The 19,302-nt window shown below is 35.7% G+C and overlaps 1 protein-coding gene across 5 annotated transcripts in view; it reads right to left on the bottom strand.

Moving 5' to 3' along the window:
* ARHGAP28 (Rho GTPase activating protein 28) overlaps nucleotides 1-19,302 on the bottom strand; it is a 210,101-nt gene that overhangs the window by 96,362 nt on the left and 94,437 nt on the right. For all 5 annotated transcript variants that reach the window (XM_046026100.1, XM_046026101.1, XM_046026104.1 and 2 more), the window contains exon 2: nucleotides 2,361-2,563. In XM_046026100.1, the coding sequence (XP_045882056.1) occupies nucleotides 2,361-2,563 (203 nt within the window). The remainder of the gene's footprint in view (nucleotides 1-2,360; nucleotides 2,564-19,302) is intronic.

The following is a 19,302-nucleotide window of genomic DNA, read 5'->3' on the forward strand; positions in this document are numbered from 1 at the left end:
GAAGAAGAAGAAGAAGAAGAAGAAGAAGAAGAAGAAGAAGAAGGAGAAGGAGAAGGAGAAGGAGAAGGAGAAGGAGAAGGAGAAGGAGAAGGAGAAGGAGAAGGAGAAGGAGAAGGAGAAGAAGAAAGAAGAAGAAGGAGAAGGAGAAGAAGAGGAAGGGGCGCCTGGGTGGCTCAGTGGGTTAAGCCGCTGCCTTCGGCTCAGGTCATGATCTTGGGGTCCTGGGATCGAGTGCCTGCCTCTCTATCTACTTGTGTTCTCTCTCTGTCAAATAAATAAATAAAATCTTAAAAAAAAAAAAAAAGGAGAAGGAGAAGAGAGGAGGAGGAGGAGGAGGAGGAAGAGGAGGCGGAGGAGGCAGAGGCGGAGGCGGAGAAGGAGGAGGAGAAAGCTGGGGTAACTATATTGTTAGACAAAGGGGACTTTAAGACAAGAAGTATTATTAGAAATATATTAGGGCGGGTGAGTTCAAATGGGCCAATTTAACAAACAGGAATAGTAATCATAAATGTATATGCTACCTAGTAACAGTTTTAAAACATGAGGCAAAAAAATGACAGAATCAGAGGGAAAAGTAGACACACAATCCAAGTTGGAGATGTTAATAACTTTCTCTCAATAATTGATAGAAAAATTAGGCAAAAATTAGTAACAGTATAATAGATTTGATCAAATGTACCAACCACCTAAACCTAGTGGGCATTTACAGACCACCACACTACCCAGCAATGATAGAACATGTTCTTTTTAAGTGTACATGGAACTTTGGCCAACACAGACCATATGCTGAGCCATAAAATAAGTCTAAATAAATGGCAAAAGTTGAAGCTTACAAACTGTTACCTAATCATAACACAATTAATTTAGAAACTAGTAACAAATGATATATCTGCAAAAGCATTTGTAAATCTTAAAACAAAATATTAAAACATTTAAAAACTGAATGATAATGAAAATATGACATATTAGAATTCGTGGGATGTAGTGCTTCAGGAACTGTTCATATTCCAAAAGATAAAAGTGTAAAGTCAATGGTCTAGGTTTCCATATTAAGAAGAAAAAAACAAGCAACTTAAACACAAAAATCCCAGACAGAAGCAAATATGGTTTGGCTATGAGCTGCCACCCACTTCTATTCAGCTTGTACTGGAGACCCTACCAGCACAGTAAGGCAAGATAAAGAAATAAAAGCACAAAAATCAGAATGAAAAAGCACAATTGCCTCTATTCACAGCGATTTCTTTGTTTATGCAGAAAATCCTAAGAAATATAGTAGACAAATACTAGACAATGAATTTAGAAAGGTAATGAAATATGGGACAAAAATCAACTGTATTTCTATATACCAGTTGTAAACAATTGAAAAATGAGAGAAGAGAAATAACCAATTAAAAGACCCCATTGAGGATATGAATACACAAGCCACAGATCATGAGAAAATATCTGCAGTACATTAACTTGACTAAAGAGTTGTATTTAGAATATATAAAAAATTCACACAGGTCCATAATAAAAAGAAAATTAAAAAAAAAAAATAGTCAAGGAGCACCTGAGTGGCTCAGTTGGTTACGTGTACAACTCTTGATTTTGGCTCAGGTCATGACCTCAGGAGCCTGAGATCCAGCCCTGCGTCAGGCTCTGTGCTCAGCAGAGAGTCTGCTTGAGATTGATTCTCTCCCCCTCCCTCGGCTGCTCCCCCCAACTCACACTCACTCTCTCTAAAATAAATAAATTTAATGAATAATAATAAAAAATAAAAATAGTAAAAAGATTTCACAAAGCAATTTATATGAATGGACAGTTAAGCTACAGTCACTTCCACACATCCACTAGAATCATTCACATTAACAAGTCTAATATCAAATATTGCAAGTATGTAAAAGAATAGATTTGTCTGTCAGATAGTGGTGGAGGGAGTACAAAATGATACAATTGCTTTGGAAAAAAGTTGGCAGTTTCTTCTGTAGTTAAACATATTCTATGAAAAAAATACATTTCAAGAGAAATAAAAACGTATCTCCAGACTTTCACAAAATTATTCACAGCAGCGTTATACATAATAGCCCAAACTGCAAACAACCTTTAAGTCCATTAACAGTGATAGGCACAGCATCCCTAAGTAGATATGTAAGGAATCAATTTGGATTTTGACAGCCCTCCTTAGATCATGTCACCGTGTATAGAAGCCACCATGAGCCAGTCTAGTAGATATAAATCAGTGAGAGCTAGGAGCTGATACGACAAATTCTACAGATTTCATTTGTTAAACTACTACTGGAATGATGTCTACCTGCAAACAGAATAAGAGAGCATACAAAGAAAGACAGTAAACACATGGGACAAAATGTCCAGCACCTTACCATCCACAGGCTTGACTTCAGCTGGTATCTGCTCTTCCTGTCCTCCCATGCTATTCTCTTTAATGCTTTCTATTTCCCGCAAAAACTCTTCCATGGAGGTGCTGTCTATGGAGGCTTGTGAGTTGGAGCGGCTAAATGCAGGAGAATGTAGGGACTCGTTGGAGAGCATCCTGTTAATTCTTCGGCAGCGAGGAACAGATTTTCTGCAGAAAGAATATCTGTTGTTAATAAAAATCAGTCTTTAATGTTATAAATCACAAAATAAAATATAGGTTTAAAATCAGTTGAGAAATGAAGTTAAGTGTGACAGAGAGGGGTTTGAGAGAATAATCTGCATTCAGTGGTGGCCCTTCTATTTTATTCTCTATAATTCATAATGACTTTGTGGCTATGCAGGAATCCCCATGAAAATACATTTTATAATTTTCACACATTCATAAGGTATGAAATTACTTGTATTAGCCAAAACATATAGTTCAAGCCAATATCTCTGATGAACACAGCTACAAAAATCCTCAATTAACAAACTGAATTCAATAATACTTTAAAAGGATCATTCAATATCACTATCCCAGGGATGCAAGAATGGCTCAATATCTGCAAATCAATCAACATGACATATAATAATCACAAAAGAAAGGATATTAACCATATGATCATCTCAAAAGATGCAGAAAAAAAACATATAACAAAATTCAGTATCCATTCATGATAAAACCTCTTAATAAAGTGATTACAGAGGGAACATATCTCAACATAATAAAGGCCACATGTGACAGTCACAGCTAACATAATACTCAATGGTGAAAGACCAAAAACTTTTCCTCTAAGATAAGGAACAAAGATGTCTACTCCCACGTTTTTATCCAATATAGTTCTAGAAGTCCTAGTGACAACAATCAGATAAGAAAAAGATGTGAGGCTTCCAAATATGTAAGGAAGAAGTAAAACCATCAGTATTTCAGATGACATGATACTATATAGAAAACCCTAAAAATGCCACCAAAAACCATTAGATTCAATCCATGAATTCAATAAAACTGCAAGATACAAAATTAATACACTGAAATCTGTGGAGTTTCCTTTTTTTAAAGATTTTGTTATTTATTTCAGAGAGAGAAAACGTGCACACAAGTGGGGAGAGATAGGTCAAAGGAGAGGGAGAAGCAGACTCCGTGCTGAACTGGGAGTCTGATGTTGGGCTTGATCCCAGAACCCTGAGATCATGACCTGAACTGAAGACAGATGCTTAACTGAGCCACTAAGGTGCCCTATAGTGTTTCTATACACTAATAATGAATTAGCAGAAAGAGAAATTAAGAAAATAATCTTATTTACAACATTATCAAAAAGAATAAAAGACCTAGATATAAATTTAACAAAGGAAGTGAAAGACCTGTACTTTGAAAACTATAAGATACTGGTGGGAGAAGTTGAAGACAACCCAAGTAAATGGAAATATACACCATGCTCATGGACTGGAAGAATTAATATTGTTAATTACATACAATCTACAAACTCAATGCAATCCCTATCAAAATAATAATAGTATTTTTCACAAAAGTAAAACAAATAATCCTAAAATTTTTATGGAACTACAAAAGAATCTGAAGAGACAAAGCAATCTGAGAAAGATAAGTTGTAGGTATCACAATCACAGATTTTAAACTATATTACAAAGCTACAGTAATTAAAATAGTATAATACTGCCACAAGGCACATAGATCAATGGAACAGACTAGAGAACCCAGAAATAAGCCCACACTTATACAGTCAATTAATCTATAACAAAGGAGTTAAGAACATACAATGGGGAAAAGGCAGTCACTTCATTAAATGGTGTTGAGAAAACTGGACAACTACATGCAAAAAAATAAAAGTGAACCACTCTGGGACACTTGGGTGGCCCAGTCAGTTAAGTGCCTGCCTTCAGCTCAGGTCATGATCCTGGCATCCTGAAATCAAGTCCCACATTGGGCTCCCTGCTCGGGGGCAGCCTGCTTCTCCCTCTGCCTCTGCTGCTCGTGCTGTCTCTCGCTCTCTGTCAAATAAATAAATAAAATCTTAAACTCCCCCCCAAAAGTGAACCACCTTCCTATACCAAGACACAAAAATAAATTCAAAATGGAATAAAGACATAAATGTAAGACCTGATACCATAAAACTCCTAAAAGAAAACATAGGCAGTATCCTCTTGGACATCAGTCTAAGTAGTATTTTTTGGGATATGGTTCCTCAGGCAAGGGCAACAAAAACAAAAATAAACAACTAGCACTCCATCAGGCTAAAAAACTCTGGACAGTGGAGGAAGGAAGGAAACAACACAACAAATAGGCAACTTATTGAAGATGGTACATCTGGTAAGGAGTGTAAGGTACATACTGGAAGGGTGATTTATGCAAGCATGACCCAAATGTCCCTGTTAATCACTATTTTTAGATCTTGTCCCCCTTCTATATTCCCATCAAACAGAATGGGTAGAATATATTGTTCAGTGTTCAAGGCTGGGGGCGCTCCAGGGGTGTCAACCCAGAGCAACACCATTATAACAAAGAATGTCTGAATGGTAGGACTTGATCTCCTTCGAACGCTGGCTGTGCAAGGAAGGGTAGGGCTACAGATAGTAGCAGGCTAATAGCTATACTATAAAAGCTTATGGCACATAGATTCCAGAAATAGATGCTTTGTCCAGTTGACTGTTTCTAGACGTCCTCTGTGTAAGTTCCCCCAATAAATCTATGCCTTGATCCCTGTCTCTGAGAAATTTCTTCAATCTCGCCAGACCATCATACACCTTTGGCTTAGAGTCTGCTGGGGTGTGGTTACACAAGTAGTTAATATCCAAAATATACAAAAAATTCATAAAACTCAACATCAAAAAAAAAAGTCTAAATAAAAATGGGCAGAGGACCTAAACAGATACTTTTCCAAAGATATATAAAGTAGTCAAAGACACATAAACGGATTCTCAACATGATTATTCATTAGGGAAATGTAAATCAAAACTACAATAAGATATCACCTCACACCTGTCAGAATGGTTAGTATAAAAAAGACAAGAAATATCAAGGGTTGGCAAAAATGTGGAGAAAAGGGAACCCCTGTGTTCTGTTGGTGAGAATGTACATTAGTGCAGCCACTACAGAAAAAGAGTATGGAGGTTCTTCAAAAATTTACAAATGAGAATACCATTCAATCCAGTAATTCCACTTCTGTGTATTTACCTGAAGAAAATTAAAACACTAATTTGAAAAGATATGTGCACCCCTATATTTATTGCAGCATTATTTATAACAGCCAAGATATGGAAGAAACCTGTGTCCACTGAGAGATGAATGGATAAAGAATGTGATAAACATACACACACACACACACACACACAAATATGAAGTATTACTCAGAGTTAAAAAAAACTCTTGACTTTTCAACAACATGAATGGACCTAGAGTGCATTATTCTAAGTGAAATAAGTCAGAGAAAGACAGATGTCATATGATTTCACTTATATGTGGAATCTAAAAACAAAAACAAATGAACAACTAACAAAAAACTGACTCATAAATACAGAGAACAAACTGGTGGTTTCCAGAGGGGAGGGGAGTAGAGCCATGGGTGAAATAGGTGAAGGGGATTAAGAGGTACAAAATTCCAATTATAAGTCTTAGGGATGAAAATTGCAGCATGGGGAATATAGTCAATAAACTGTAATAATGTATGGAGCCATACAGTGACTATACTTGTCATCATGAGCATTTTTAAAAAATATTATAAATATATAAATGTCAAATCACTATGATGGATACCTGAAACTCAGGTTTCAGTGGGGATGAGAGAATGAGAAGATTTTGTTTAATGAGTATAGAGTTTCAGTTTTACAAGAGAAAAAGAGTTCTGGAAAGAGGTAGTAGAGATGTTTACAACAATGTGAGTGTCTTGATACCACTGAGCCATATGTTTAAAAGTGGTTAAGATGGTAAATTTTATCTTAAATGTATTTTACCAGAATTTTTAATATTTTATTTATCAAAATTTTAAATACTGACAAAAAATTGGGAGCCTAGGTGGCTCAGTCAGTTGAGTAGCTGACTCTTGATCTCAGGATCATAAGTTCGAGCCCTACACTGGGCTCCGCACCAGGCATGGAGCCTACTTTAAACAAACAAACAAATCTTTTTTAAAAGTTGGCTGCTGAAATAATGAGACAGTGCGAGGAAATAATTTGTGACATTAAATAGAATTACCCTACATTAGGGTGAGGAAGAAGATAATGACCTGTCACACAAAGACCCATAGTTAGTTCATGGAGAACTGTATCACCATGAAGCGTGGGGTCCAACCACTGAGAACAGCAGGGCAGGCTCCTGTTATCTATGAGGGTCACAACAGGCCCAATGTCAATCTTGAAGACACACAGCTGAGAAGAGCATGGGGCAGCTTCATGGGGCACTTTCTCAGAGAGTTGCTTCAATCACTAAACAAATTTGCATGTGTATGCCTTTAGAACATAAAATTATCCAACAAATGTCAGTTTAAAAAACAAGAGACACGGCGCCTGGGTGGCTCAGTGGGTTAAAGCCTCTGCCTTCAGCTCAGGTCATGATCCCAAGGTCCTGGGATCAAGACCCACATCCTGCTCTCTGCTCAGCAGGGAGCCTGCCTCCTCCTCTCTCTCTGCCTGCCTCTCTGCCTATTTGTGATCTCTATCAAATAAATAATAAAATCTTTAAAAAAAAAAAACACAAGAGACACAATGGAGGACATACATGCCAAAATGGTGAAATTCTGAGGAATTTTTAAGATTTGCATAAAAATAAAATTATTTTTATGTGAGGTGGTGATGTGTTAAAGGATCTTATTGTTATGGTAATCATTTTGCAATATATACATGTATCAAATCAGCATGCATGCATCTTAAATTTAACCCAATGTTATATGTCAAATATCTCAATAAAACTGGAAAAAAGTCAAAATACATTTGATTTCCAAGACATATGATTGACAAATATCATATTTCCTAGGAACAATGTTTGATTAACAAGAACACTTCAGTCTCCAACCATGAATAACTGAGCTGCATTATGTGGTATGATCATCTGTTCTTGCTCTTACGTTATTTTTTTTTCTTTTTAATCTTCTAATTTGGAGTGATGTGCAACTTCTTTCAAAGAACTCCAAGTATGCCTTCTTATCCTTGGTTTCAGGCAAAGTTGAACCAAAAGGCTGAGACTACCTCTTAACTAATGTGCAGTCTGAGCTGTTACACCCCAAACAAGAACTCCCAGATGGAAAGAGGCAACCAAAGCAAGGGCATATTAGTATCTATCCGTGGCACTATGACTCATTTAGGGAAGTTTCATTTTTATATACAGAGCAGCAGTGGACTGCTATGGAATTTGGCCACACCCTACAGCATATGCAAAGAACACTCACTTGAATGAGCAAACAGAGAGAGAGGGGAGTAAGAAAAATCCGTATGTTCATATTTCTACACCTCCAGGAATCCTACATTTATAAATTGCTTTTAGCATAAATTTCTGGAATTTTATCACTGATCCTAACACTACTATACTGCTAAGTAATGCCAGGTTTGAACATCAATTGACCATGAGTTAGCTAATTAATTTATAAAACTCAAAGCATTTCAGGAAAGTATGAACTATCTACTTTTATTTTCTTACGCTGTGCTATGTGATAAAAATAATTTTAGGCAGCTGTGCTTCAAACTTAGGTGGTAAGAGTTTTCCACTGAATTCTTTACAGTTTGAGAAGACAGATTCTAATGGTTGTAGTACACATGAAATTGACAAAGGTATCATGATGCTTACTGCTTCCTTTATTATTTTTAGGCTCTTAAGACTTCTCCCTTTTGCAATAAGACCAATACTGAAAGCCACTAACAACTCTGTAGAACTCTAGCACAGAAACATCTACTTGTATGCTGTAATCAGTTGCCATTGCTCACAACAGCCTTCATATATCATATTTAGAAAAAAATACGTAGATGTCCAAAACTTTCTCTAGTTTTAGATGTTTTTTAGGTTTATTTTCTTTCAAAAATGAATACCCTTGACTTGGAAAAATTTACAGTATTAATAGTATACATGGACCAAGCTTTTAAAAATTATAATGCAGTATTCTAAGCATGAAAGTTTAAATAATATACAATTTATAAAGTGTAAATTGAAGATCTTCTCTTCCATCTGTATCACATCAATACATTTCTATAAACTGTTTTGTTTCCCCCCACTCAAAAACATGTCAGAGATATCTTTTCCATGCCAATACAGAAAAACAACCTCAATAACCATATGGAATAGCATAATTTAGCTAAGAAATTAAACAAACATGCAGATATATACCCAAGCACTGAAAAAGTTTGAGGAAATGGGAAATTGGAGAAATAATAAGTGAATTTTAGAACAGGAGGAGCATATTTAGGGCCAATAATGTTAATTTTAGTTACAGCACACAGTTCCTTACTCATGCAAATGTTACATTGGTGGACTCTCAGAGAAGGTATCATAATAACATTTTCCTGGGGCAAGGAAAACAGAGGCAAAATATAGATCATGAGCATCTGAGTGACACACTGGTTCATTTTGAGATAATCCACCCAAAGAATTCTATAAATGCAGTGATCAACTATTTTTTTTGGCAAAGAAGTCAGACAGTATTTTTGGGAAAAGCACATTTGGAAGAGTTCTCACTTCTTTAGTTAGGGATCCAAATATTTCCCCCTTCATCCCAGGGCAGAGTAAGGGTCATGACCTTCCACTCTTAAAATATTACATAACTGTGATCCTCAGAGTCATCCAACACTTAGATGAGATTTAATCTGTAGTTTCATACCTCACCATATTAGGATAAATAGAGCTTAATTTTCTTAAACTATTTGTATTTTTTAATTCCAAAACAATACCAGGAAAACAGCACATGAAAACAGAATGCAACTGTATTACACAGTAACTTTTGTTGGGAAAACACCATTAGGTTTCAAATTAGTTTTTAAGTGTATGATAATTTCCATAAATCCAAAGTGGCATTAAAAAAAGATTTTATTATTCCATTTACCCCTCCACTATCTTTCTAGAAATAACTTATATTATGCAGTAATGATTACTGGAGATCTAAAACTTCTTAGAGTCTACCCTGAATTAGTATTTTACAATTTGAGAACAACATAAATACCTTAAAGTAGCAATTATAATTCTCTCTTTACCTGTCAACTGACTTAAAAAGTCAATAATCTTTTTAAAAATTAAAGTAGTCTTTTATATTTATCCTTTATGGTGTTCTTTTATTTCTTCCCACATGCCCCTGTACCCATAACAGATCATTTGCAATCAGCTCTGAGAACTTCATTTGGTATTTCCTCTTTTTCTTTTCCTTAGCATTTGTTGTACTGTGTATCTGCTGCCAACAAACTCCTTTAGCTTTCTTTCTGAATACATCCTTAATTCCTTTTCAATTTGGTGAATTTGTTTACTGGGCAAAGAATTCTAGGCTACAGTTTTTACTGTTTTTTAAGACCTTTTATAGATGTCATCCCATTGGCTTCTGAACTCTTTAATCTGATCAGAAGTTCATTATAATTTTTATTGAGATACTTCTAAATGTCTTTTGTAGATGCTTTTCATAAATGTTTTCTTTCTCTTATGTTTTTATGTTTAATTATGTTTAATTATGAAATGTCTACACTGTGGTTTTGTTTTTATTCTGCTTGAGATTTACTGAGTTTCTTAAAATCTGTGGGTCAATGTCTTTCATCAATTTTGAACAATTACCCATTTTTCTTCTTTTTTTTTTTTTTGGTCCCACTCTCTCTCGTCTTCTTTTGAACTCCAATAACATGGATGTCAGCCATTTGATATTGTCCCAAATGTCCCTCATGGTCTGCTTTGCTTTTCCCCTCACTCTCTGTTTTTCAGTTGAATTTCTACTACCCTGTCTTCAAGTTCACTTTTCTTTTCTTCTATGCATCTAGTCTACTGTTAAGTTCATCCAAGGAATGCTTCAAATCTGGTATTATGTTCTTTTCATAAGATATATGTCAAATTATCTTTTTAGAGATTCTATTTCTCTGTTAACATTATTCATCTTTTATCCATTTTATACAACTTTTCCTTTGATCCCGTTAACGATTATCATTATTTAAAGGTTCTTATCTCTTAATGTCAAAGTCTGTGCCATCAGTATGCCTTTTATATTGATCAAATACCAGTCAATTGTTTATGGGACACATTTTTCCCTTTCTTTTACTAATCCCATAATTTTTGTTGTGTGCAGACATTGTTTTTAAAGGAACTCTAGAAAACTGGAGTTAATAGCAATTTCCCTTTTCTTCTGTCTAGTAATCAGAATAAGAAACAGATCACTTCGCTCCAATTAGGAGTTGACCTGGATCTGGGTTATACTGCAACTTTAATCAGTTTTAGGTTACCTCTAGTTCTAAATGTTTTAAATGTCCTGTGTGTTTACAGCCCTCCCACCCCACCACCAAGGAGGGTTTAACTAAAACACCATGGGACTAAGAACTCTCTCTGATTTAGAGTCTAACCCCCAGCCTCCTGTATTATAGGGCTCTCAGAAAAAAATCTCAAGGGAGATGATTATGAGGTGTGGAGGTCCTACATTTGGGGCTTCAAAAGATTCCAATCTGCTCTGCCAGTACAGACAGCCATTAACAGCTAAACTGCTATCTTCTTGCCCCAGCAGAGGCCCTCCACCCAAGCAGTATGATCATCAGGTGTAAAGACTCGGGGAGAAAATATGCCCACGGAGAGAAATGACAACTGGGTTCTGTCACCTAGGAGGAGCTGTGCCCTCCCTGAGATTTATCTCCTTTAGGTGGTGTGTCCATAGCTCTCCACCAGTTTTTAAAACATATCATGTTTACATTTATCCTTTGTTCTCTAGTTGTTACAGTGGGAAAGAGAGTCAGCCACCATTATAGTAGTCTATGCCTAAGTGGAAGTAGAACTCCCACAGAACATTGTAAACATATCAGATTTCTTTTAACATCGTATTTGCTAATGAACTGCTAGCTCTGTCTAACCCAAGTCCAATTTTTCTAAGTATATTAAAAGACATAACTTTTACTAAGAAATATTTTATGGGCCCTTACTGTCTCTTGTAAAGAATTTCATATATATCAATTTACTACCATACACATTACATCATTTGATCCTTACATTAACTCCATAAAGCAGCCAAAACAAGAATTCATGTCTCATTATATAATGAGGAAAACAGTTACTGACAGCAAAATGGAGACACATAACTTCCCACTGCAATTACAATAAAATGCAAATGCTCTTCTAGGATTTCATGGCCCAGCACATTCTGTCCTCAAACTGCTTCTGCAGTCACTCCTTATATCATTCTCTCCAGTGTTAGCGCTAGGCATGCTAATCTTTTCTCAGTTTCTCTAAAAAGCCAAGCTGTTTCTTCCCTCAGGAAATTTTCCTTTACTGGTTTTTCTGTCTGGAACATTCTCCTACTATTTCCATGCCAAGATGCTTCTCATCATTCAGCTCCCAAGGTAAATGTCACTTTCTCAGGGGATCTTTTCTAGCCATCCTAAATTAGCATTCTTCCAGTTATCCATCATCTCAGCTTTCTGCATTTCCTTCTTCCCATCCATCAACAACTTACACTTCATCTACTCACTTACTTCATTTTTGGGGATTGATTTTCCCCAGTAGAATATAGAGGAACCATGTCTGTCTCATTTACACAGTATCTGGCCAGTAGCAGAAACTCAGAAATATTTGCCAGAATATAAATTCAAACCTTTCAATCCTGTCCAAATGCTTTCCCTACAAAAATCTTTTTTAATTTCAAAAGCCCCCTTAGGTATTACTGTATCTGTGTATGGCTATATATGTCTTTATACCATAGAAGAAATATAATGTGGTTATTTTAAGAAAAACTGTGAAGCCAGCTGGCCCAGGTTTCAATGTGGGCTCTGGCACTTTCTGGATCTACGACCTTCAGAGCACGCTACTGAACCTCTGTTCCTCCACTGCCTAATCTGTAAAAACGGAATATCAGTCATATACATATCCTGGGGCTATTATAAGGATTGAGTTAATATATGTGAAATGCACAGCACATAGTAAGCCCATGTGTTAATAACTGACTGCTATAATTTAATTTTTTAGCACACTTGTAACTAAACTTACAGTAAGGCTATAGTGGGTGCTAAAATGTCATCAGGACACTAAAAAATCACAAGAAATATAATGAGATAAATAAAACTGCCTTTGTCATCATTTTTCTCTGACCCAACCCCATGCTCAAGCCTTATTTCCTTAGGCCACAAAAGGCCATCTTACACAGTTCTGGCCAAAGTCACATCATGGTTTCAGAGAGATCTTTTGTTTTACTGAAATAAAAGCTATCACTTTTTCTTCCTCATTCTCCCTTCTTGAAATGTAGACAAGATGACTGATGTCTCAGTAGGCATCTTGCAATGATGAGAGAAAAGCCAAGAAAAGTGCGGAAATCGGCCTTGCCATTACTGCATCTCAGAAATAATTTCAGATGCTGCCTATCTCTGAACTTCTAGAAATGTGAGGATAAGCTCCTAATTTTAAAAAACAAATCTACCCTTTGTTGTTGTTATTGTTACTTGCAGCCCGAAGGACTCCCAAAGGATGTTAACTGGAAAGAATACTTCATTAATTCATTTGGAATAGGGTAAGATTAGATGCCTTCTCCACTCCACTCCATTTAAGGGAATTAGTCAAGTAAGAATAAACAGTCTTGTGTGCCTGGGTGGCTCAGTCATTAAGCATCTGCCTTCAGCTCAGGTCACGATCCCAGGATCCTGGGATCGAGACCCACATCAGGTTCCCTGCTCCATGGTGAGACTGCTTCTCCCTTTCCCACTCCTCCAGTATACTTGTGTTCCCTCTCTCACTGTGTCTCGCTCTGTCAAATAAATACATAAAATCTTAAAACAAAAACAAAAACGAATACATAGGCTTACTAAAAGATGGTGTGTCTAATGTAATGATCTTCAGTTTAAGGAGCTACCAAATTATGTGCCTAATCCCATGTCTTGTTATGGCCTTGGTCAGTACACTATAGAGTTAAACTTCATTCCCACTGAAGATATCCCTGTCTAAATATACGGGAATATATTCACATTGTTCTCAAATCAAATATATTCCAAGAGTATTAGAAAGAATATGCCAAAATCAAAAATTTCCCCTTCCTCTTTTTGAAAAAAGGATTGAATTTTCCATTGTCACTCTCTTTGAATGATGCCAATGGCAGCACAGCATAGTCATCTAGAGAAATCATCTTAGATCCTGACCTCAAATAAGCCTTTGCATCAAAGCTCTTGCAAGTGAAATTGTTCGGCCTGTGGGACAGACCCTACGCATGGTCCCCATAACGCAGTTGTTTGCTCTCTTAGCTCCCTCAGGAGACCATTTAGATAAAGTAAGAAGACAAATCCCTTGTTTTTATGCTCTGGTTTCTCAGCAATCTTTGGATTCTAACATGCTTATAAACAAGCTCAACTTGGATGTCTTGCAAAAAGCACTTGAAAGGCAATGGTGATAAATGGAAGCTATAGTTTCAGAGTAATAGAAGCAAGAACACAGAGCAAGTTTCTCAGGCTCAGTGACTCTGTCCTTCAGTATTATCTGGCATCCTTCATTCTCCTACCATCCTGGTTTTCTGTTCCTCTCTTGGCCTGCCTCACTCCTCTTTGGGGAACAAGGAGAAAGCTAATGAAACTATTCCATCAAAAGGTAAACAGGTCTGCCTGAACCTCTCTGCTGGCAGGAAAAAAATACAGAAAAATGTGTTTGTAGATTAGGTGGAGGCTCAAAACAGCAAACAAATCTCAGTTACTCCTCAGGGAATATTTGAAATGGTTTTGAAAGCTGGAAATTTTTCAGCTAACTGAGGTTCCTATCAGCAATTAAACTCTTATGCATGTATATATCACCTCTGAGTACAAGCAGGGGTCTAGAAACGGGATAAATTGCAACCTGAAAATAACAACTTCCAACCGTTAAACACTGAACCCCAGGAATTTACAAAGGAGCAGGTTCAAATGGTACAACAAGCTCTTCTGCAAGAAAGAATGACAGAATCTCTTTTTGAGGGTAGAGGGAGGACAGCATGTTTTTCTGTATCTGTAGCTATAAAATAAAGTGAGCTCCATATGCTTGACTTTGAAAGTAATTTATGCCATGTTCTGTCTACTGCTTTACCAAGAAAAGGCCACTAAACCACATAATTAGAATACATCACTTATTTGGATATATGTAAACATTCATGACAAAATGAAAATATAATGTTTCTTAAATTTCCCCTACATTGGTTGAGGGAAGGGGGAAATAGTGATTTCTAATAGATATGGAGTTTCTTTCTGGCAAGATGAATATGCTCTGGAATTAGTCGTGACGGTATCACAATTTTGGGGGCTGTACTGGAATCACTGAACTGTATACTTTATATTTTTGAACTGTATATTTTATTTTAAAAATTTTTTATTATGCTGTGCTGCCCACCATACTGAATTATATATTTTAAAAGAATAAATTTTGTTATATTAGTTGTTCATCAATAATAAAACTATATTAGAAAATAATTATAATTACTTTCTAAAATTTTGATAATTAAAAATGCTTTGACACTGACAACACCAAATACTGGTGAGGATAGGGAGAAAGAAGAATTTTCATTCATTGCTGGTGAGAAGGCCAAAAAGTATAGTTGGTTTGGAAGATAGTTTGGCAGTTTCTTATAAAACTACACATACTCTTAACCATACAATACAGCAATCACGCTCCTCAGTATTTACCCAAAGTAGGTGGAAACTTACGTTTACACCAAAACCTGCACATGGATATTTATGGCAGCTTTACCCATAATTGCTAAAATTCAGAAGGAACAAAGATGTCCCTTAGCAGGTGAATGGATAAACAGGGTACAGCCAAATAATGGAGTATTATTAAATGCTAAAAAGAAATGAGCTATCAAATCATGAAAATACAGAGAGGAACCTTCAATGTATATTCCTAAGTGAAAGAAAACAATCTGAAAAATCTACATACCATATGATTCCAACAATATGATACTCTAGAAAAGGCAAATTTATGGAGATAGTAAAAAGACCAGTGGTTGCCAAGGTTTGAAGGGTCATTGGGAGGGATGAAACACATGGAGCACAGAGAGTATTTATGGCAATGAAAATATTCTGTATGATACTTTAATGATGGATACAGGTCATTACACATTTGTCCAAGCCCACAGAGTGCACAATTCCAACAATGATCTCTATTGTAAACTATGGACTTTCAGTTGATTACAATGGGTCAGTGTAAAGTCATCAGTGTAACAAATGTACCACTCTGGTAAAGGATGTTAATAATAGGGGAGGCTGTGCATGTGTGCTACAGGTGGTATATGGGAAGTCTCTGGATCTTCCCCTCAATTTTGCTTTGAACCTAAAACTGCTCTTAAGAAAAAAAAATCTTAGAAAAAAAAAAAACAACTTTGGAATTTGAAGTAAGTTTTAGGAATAAAAAAAAAAAAAAAAGAATCAAATTTTCAAAAAGGGCCATGGAGAGAAAGACACTCCTATGAAAGGCTATTGGCTGTCTTAAGCAAAGTATAATGGTCATAGAAGGGAAACAGTCTTACCCATTTGACTAATAATCCTCTAAATAGGAGACAGCTAAAATGTCTGTTTTTAAGGCAAAGGGAATCACCAAGTGTGAACATTTTGAACAAATACACAGTTTATGACTTTGATGTAGATTGATTTTGGTGAAGCTCAATCCTGTAAGTGACTAATCACATTATCCTCAAAGATAAGTTAAATTATTAGTGGAAAACTAGTTTGGTGACACCTAATCATTGCTTAGAGGCTCATATTTTTTATTCAATTAGGAGCTATCGGGGAGGGGTGGAATCTATAAAACTGAATGCAAGCAAAAAGCAGCTTTCCCTTACTCTTTAACAGTATTCTACACTTCATCTCTTCAGTGATGTATGTCATTAGAAGAGTCTTGGTGATTTATGTATTTTGTGCTTCTAAAACTACTCTTCTCCAAGAAATCTACATAAATTTCTTGAAGATTGTCTTCTTAGATCAAAATTAAGTCACACATTCTCTCTATTGATTAGTAATCAATTATTACCAAATTTCAGTGTGTATTTTTGTTCTGTGGTTCCGAAGGGCCTGCTGTAGCCAATACTACTATGCATGACTTTCAAAGCAACTGACCAGATGAGTACCCAATCTGGTGTCATCTGAAAGTATGCCTCTCTGGTGCTGTGACAGTTGCTAGAATGCAACCATGTAACCTCTTTCCCTCCACATCTCTGGTGTCTATTTATTGTTGTTATTACCTAGTCATTAAATGGTCAGCCACAAAACATGAAAATGCTATTCTAGGGCATCCTTGTACTATTTTATAATTCTTTTGTCTATTGTTCTTCTCCAGCTCCAAAAATTCTACAATAGACAGAATCACAAACAAGATCAAAGGTATAATCAGGCAGTAGCTCTGCTTGGAGTCCCACCCAGTCATTCTCATGTGCATGGTTATTCTCATGTGCATGGTTATTCTCATGTACATGGGTTTTAAAGAGCTAGCTGTGTGGTCCATCCTATTAAGGTTTTCATCTGGCCTTTTTCCTCACGGGGCAATAGTATCAGCTCATTTCAAACTATTCAGTAAAAATCCAAGGTGAATATAAACTCAATTTATTAAAGTCTGGCAGGAATGAATTGGCCATTTGGATGAGTAATTATCCCCGATTCTCTTTTTTCATAATACATTTTCCACACTCAGACTTATTACATGATGGTTTTAGTTCTATAGGGTCCCTTGAGCAATAACAACTTTATGTTCCATTTGTTTTCATTGGATAACCTTAAGATGGTTGCTCCTAACTTCCATACAAACAGCTTTAAATTGGAAACCCATAACTAGTGTTTCCAATGAAACAGAGGATCCTAGAATTGGGGAGCTGAGAGGAAATTTGAGCAATGCCCAAATAAATCACATTTTACAGATGAGAAAAATGAAGCTCAGAGAAATTGAGTAACTCATCCAAGAGCACGTAGAACATACAATGCTAATTATTGAAATAATTTAAATTTAATCTTCTTATATCTAATTCCATATTTATTTTCCCTGGTCACCAGTCTCCTAATTCATTTATATTTTATATTCTTTACTCACTCACCCCCCCCAAAAAAAAACAAAAAACAAAAAACAAAAAACCTAACCCAAAAGCTTCATACTTTTACATTAGACTATTCTCTTTTTCCCTTAATGGATTTCTTAAAATACACAAGATAATCAAATGGATCCTATTTTTATCATATGTTGAAAAGTCTATCACTAGTCAAAATTTTCATTAAACAACAAAGAGAGCTATCTGTAAAAGTGCCCCATAAGAAAAAAATTTTTTAATACAAAATTTTCTAAAAACCTGAAATTCTGCCAGTTAATAAAACTGGCAATTGTAACAGACCATATACGTTGGCTATAAAATACATATACCATACATTTAAATACAACTGTGATACATTTCATCTACAATTAATATATTAGCACTGTTAAAAATAAATCACATTTTTAATTTATCCATTGGCTGGTATATCATGATGTATTAGCATTTCTTGAAATAGTGTCAATAATTCACATCTTTTATTTAAAACCATTCAAAGAAGTAGAAGCTGAATTCCATTTGCTCAATTTTCTTTGTGGCATGTAGAGACATTTCCCAAGTATAACAGCCAGGTTAAAATAAAATAATAAATTCTAAATTCACATTTTTATTAATGTTATTGTTAATCATCATCATCGACATCTGGTTAAAGGTAACTTCAATTGGTTCTCTACCTCACCCTCTCCAATTTAATCATAACATTGTTCATCAGAAGATAAATTCCTTTAGCAAACCATTAAGAGCCTGCAGTCAGCGCACTTTGCATACTCTAAAAATGCCATAAAAACAACTGTCAGAATTAAGGTCCTCAAAGTCCTGTTCACAGAACGACAGGGAAAGGCACTGAACAGTAACTTGAATGCCCATGTTAAAACGTGAACTTTAGAAAAACAGGAGCTTTAAGTTCCACAAAAGAGAATCAAATAACTAATTTCATAGTGGTTGACACCTCATGTGGTGGGGGCTCTTTTTGCCATTGCCTCTGAAACTATAGCATTCGAGATGAATAGCTTTAGTACTTCAGTACCTAATCTCTGACAGCAGACAGACAACTATAAATCCCTGATCAATAGTTTATACCATGAGAAATAGAGTGATTTCTTTTCTGTCATCTTAGAGGAAGCTTTTTCTTTCTAAGAATAACCTAACCAGGAAGTTCTCCCTCTTCTAAGGCTTCTATCCACTCCTTTCCAATAACATTATCTTCTTTCTTTACCAATGGCTGGGATTAATTATGATAATCAGTAATTCCCTGAATAGACTCTTGTGCACAAAACTGGTGAGCTTGTATAAAGAAGAGATACAAATGACACAAAGGACTTAGGTCTTACATTTTATTGTGTTTGCTTTTGTTTATTTAAAAAAGAAGCTGACTCTTCTTGGTTTTTCATAAATGGGCAAGAGTTTTCATTTTTGCTTTCATTTTCCATGCAAAAGCTCCTTCTTTAAAGCAAAAAGTAGCAGATTCTGCTTAACAGACTATCTCTACTTCAGTAGATTATAAAATAAAATTCTACCAGGGTTTCTGTTAGCATATATAGAACTCTTATATGAATCCAAAAAAGTCTATCCTCTCTGAAAAAATATGGCTTGCCTAATGGGTCAAAGCTGAATCTCTGCCCCACCTGACCCCTTGGTGTTCTTATTCAATAAATAACTTGTAGAACTATATTTACTGACCTTGAATTTTACTAAATGACTCAGTTTCCCACTTATGTCCCTTACAGAATTA

The sequence above is a fragment of the Meles meles genome, chromosome 12 (genome assembly GCF_922984935.1).
Source record: "Meles meles chromosome 12, mMelMel3.1 paternal haplotype, whole genome shotgun sequence".
In the NCBI taxonomy this organism is placed as follows: Eukaryota; Metazoa; Chordata; class Mammalia; order Carnivora; family Mustelidae; genus Meles; species Meles meles.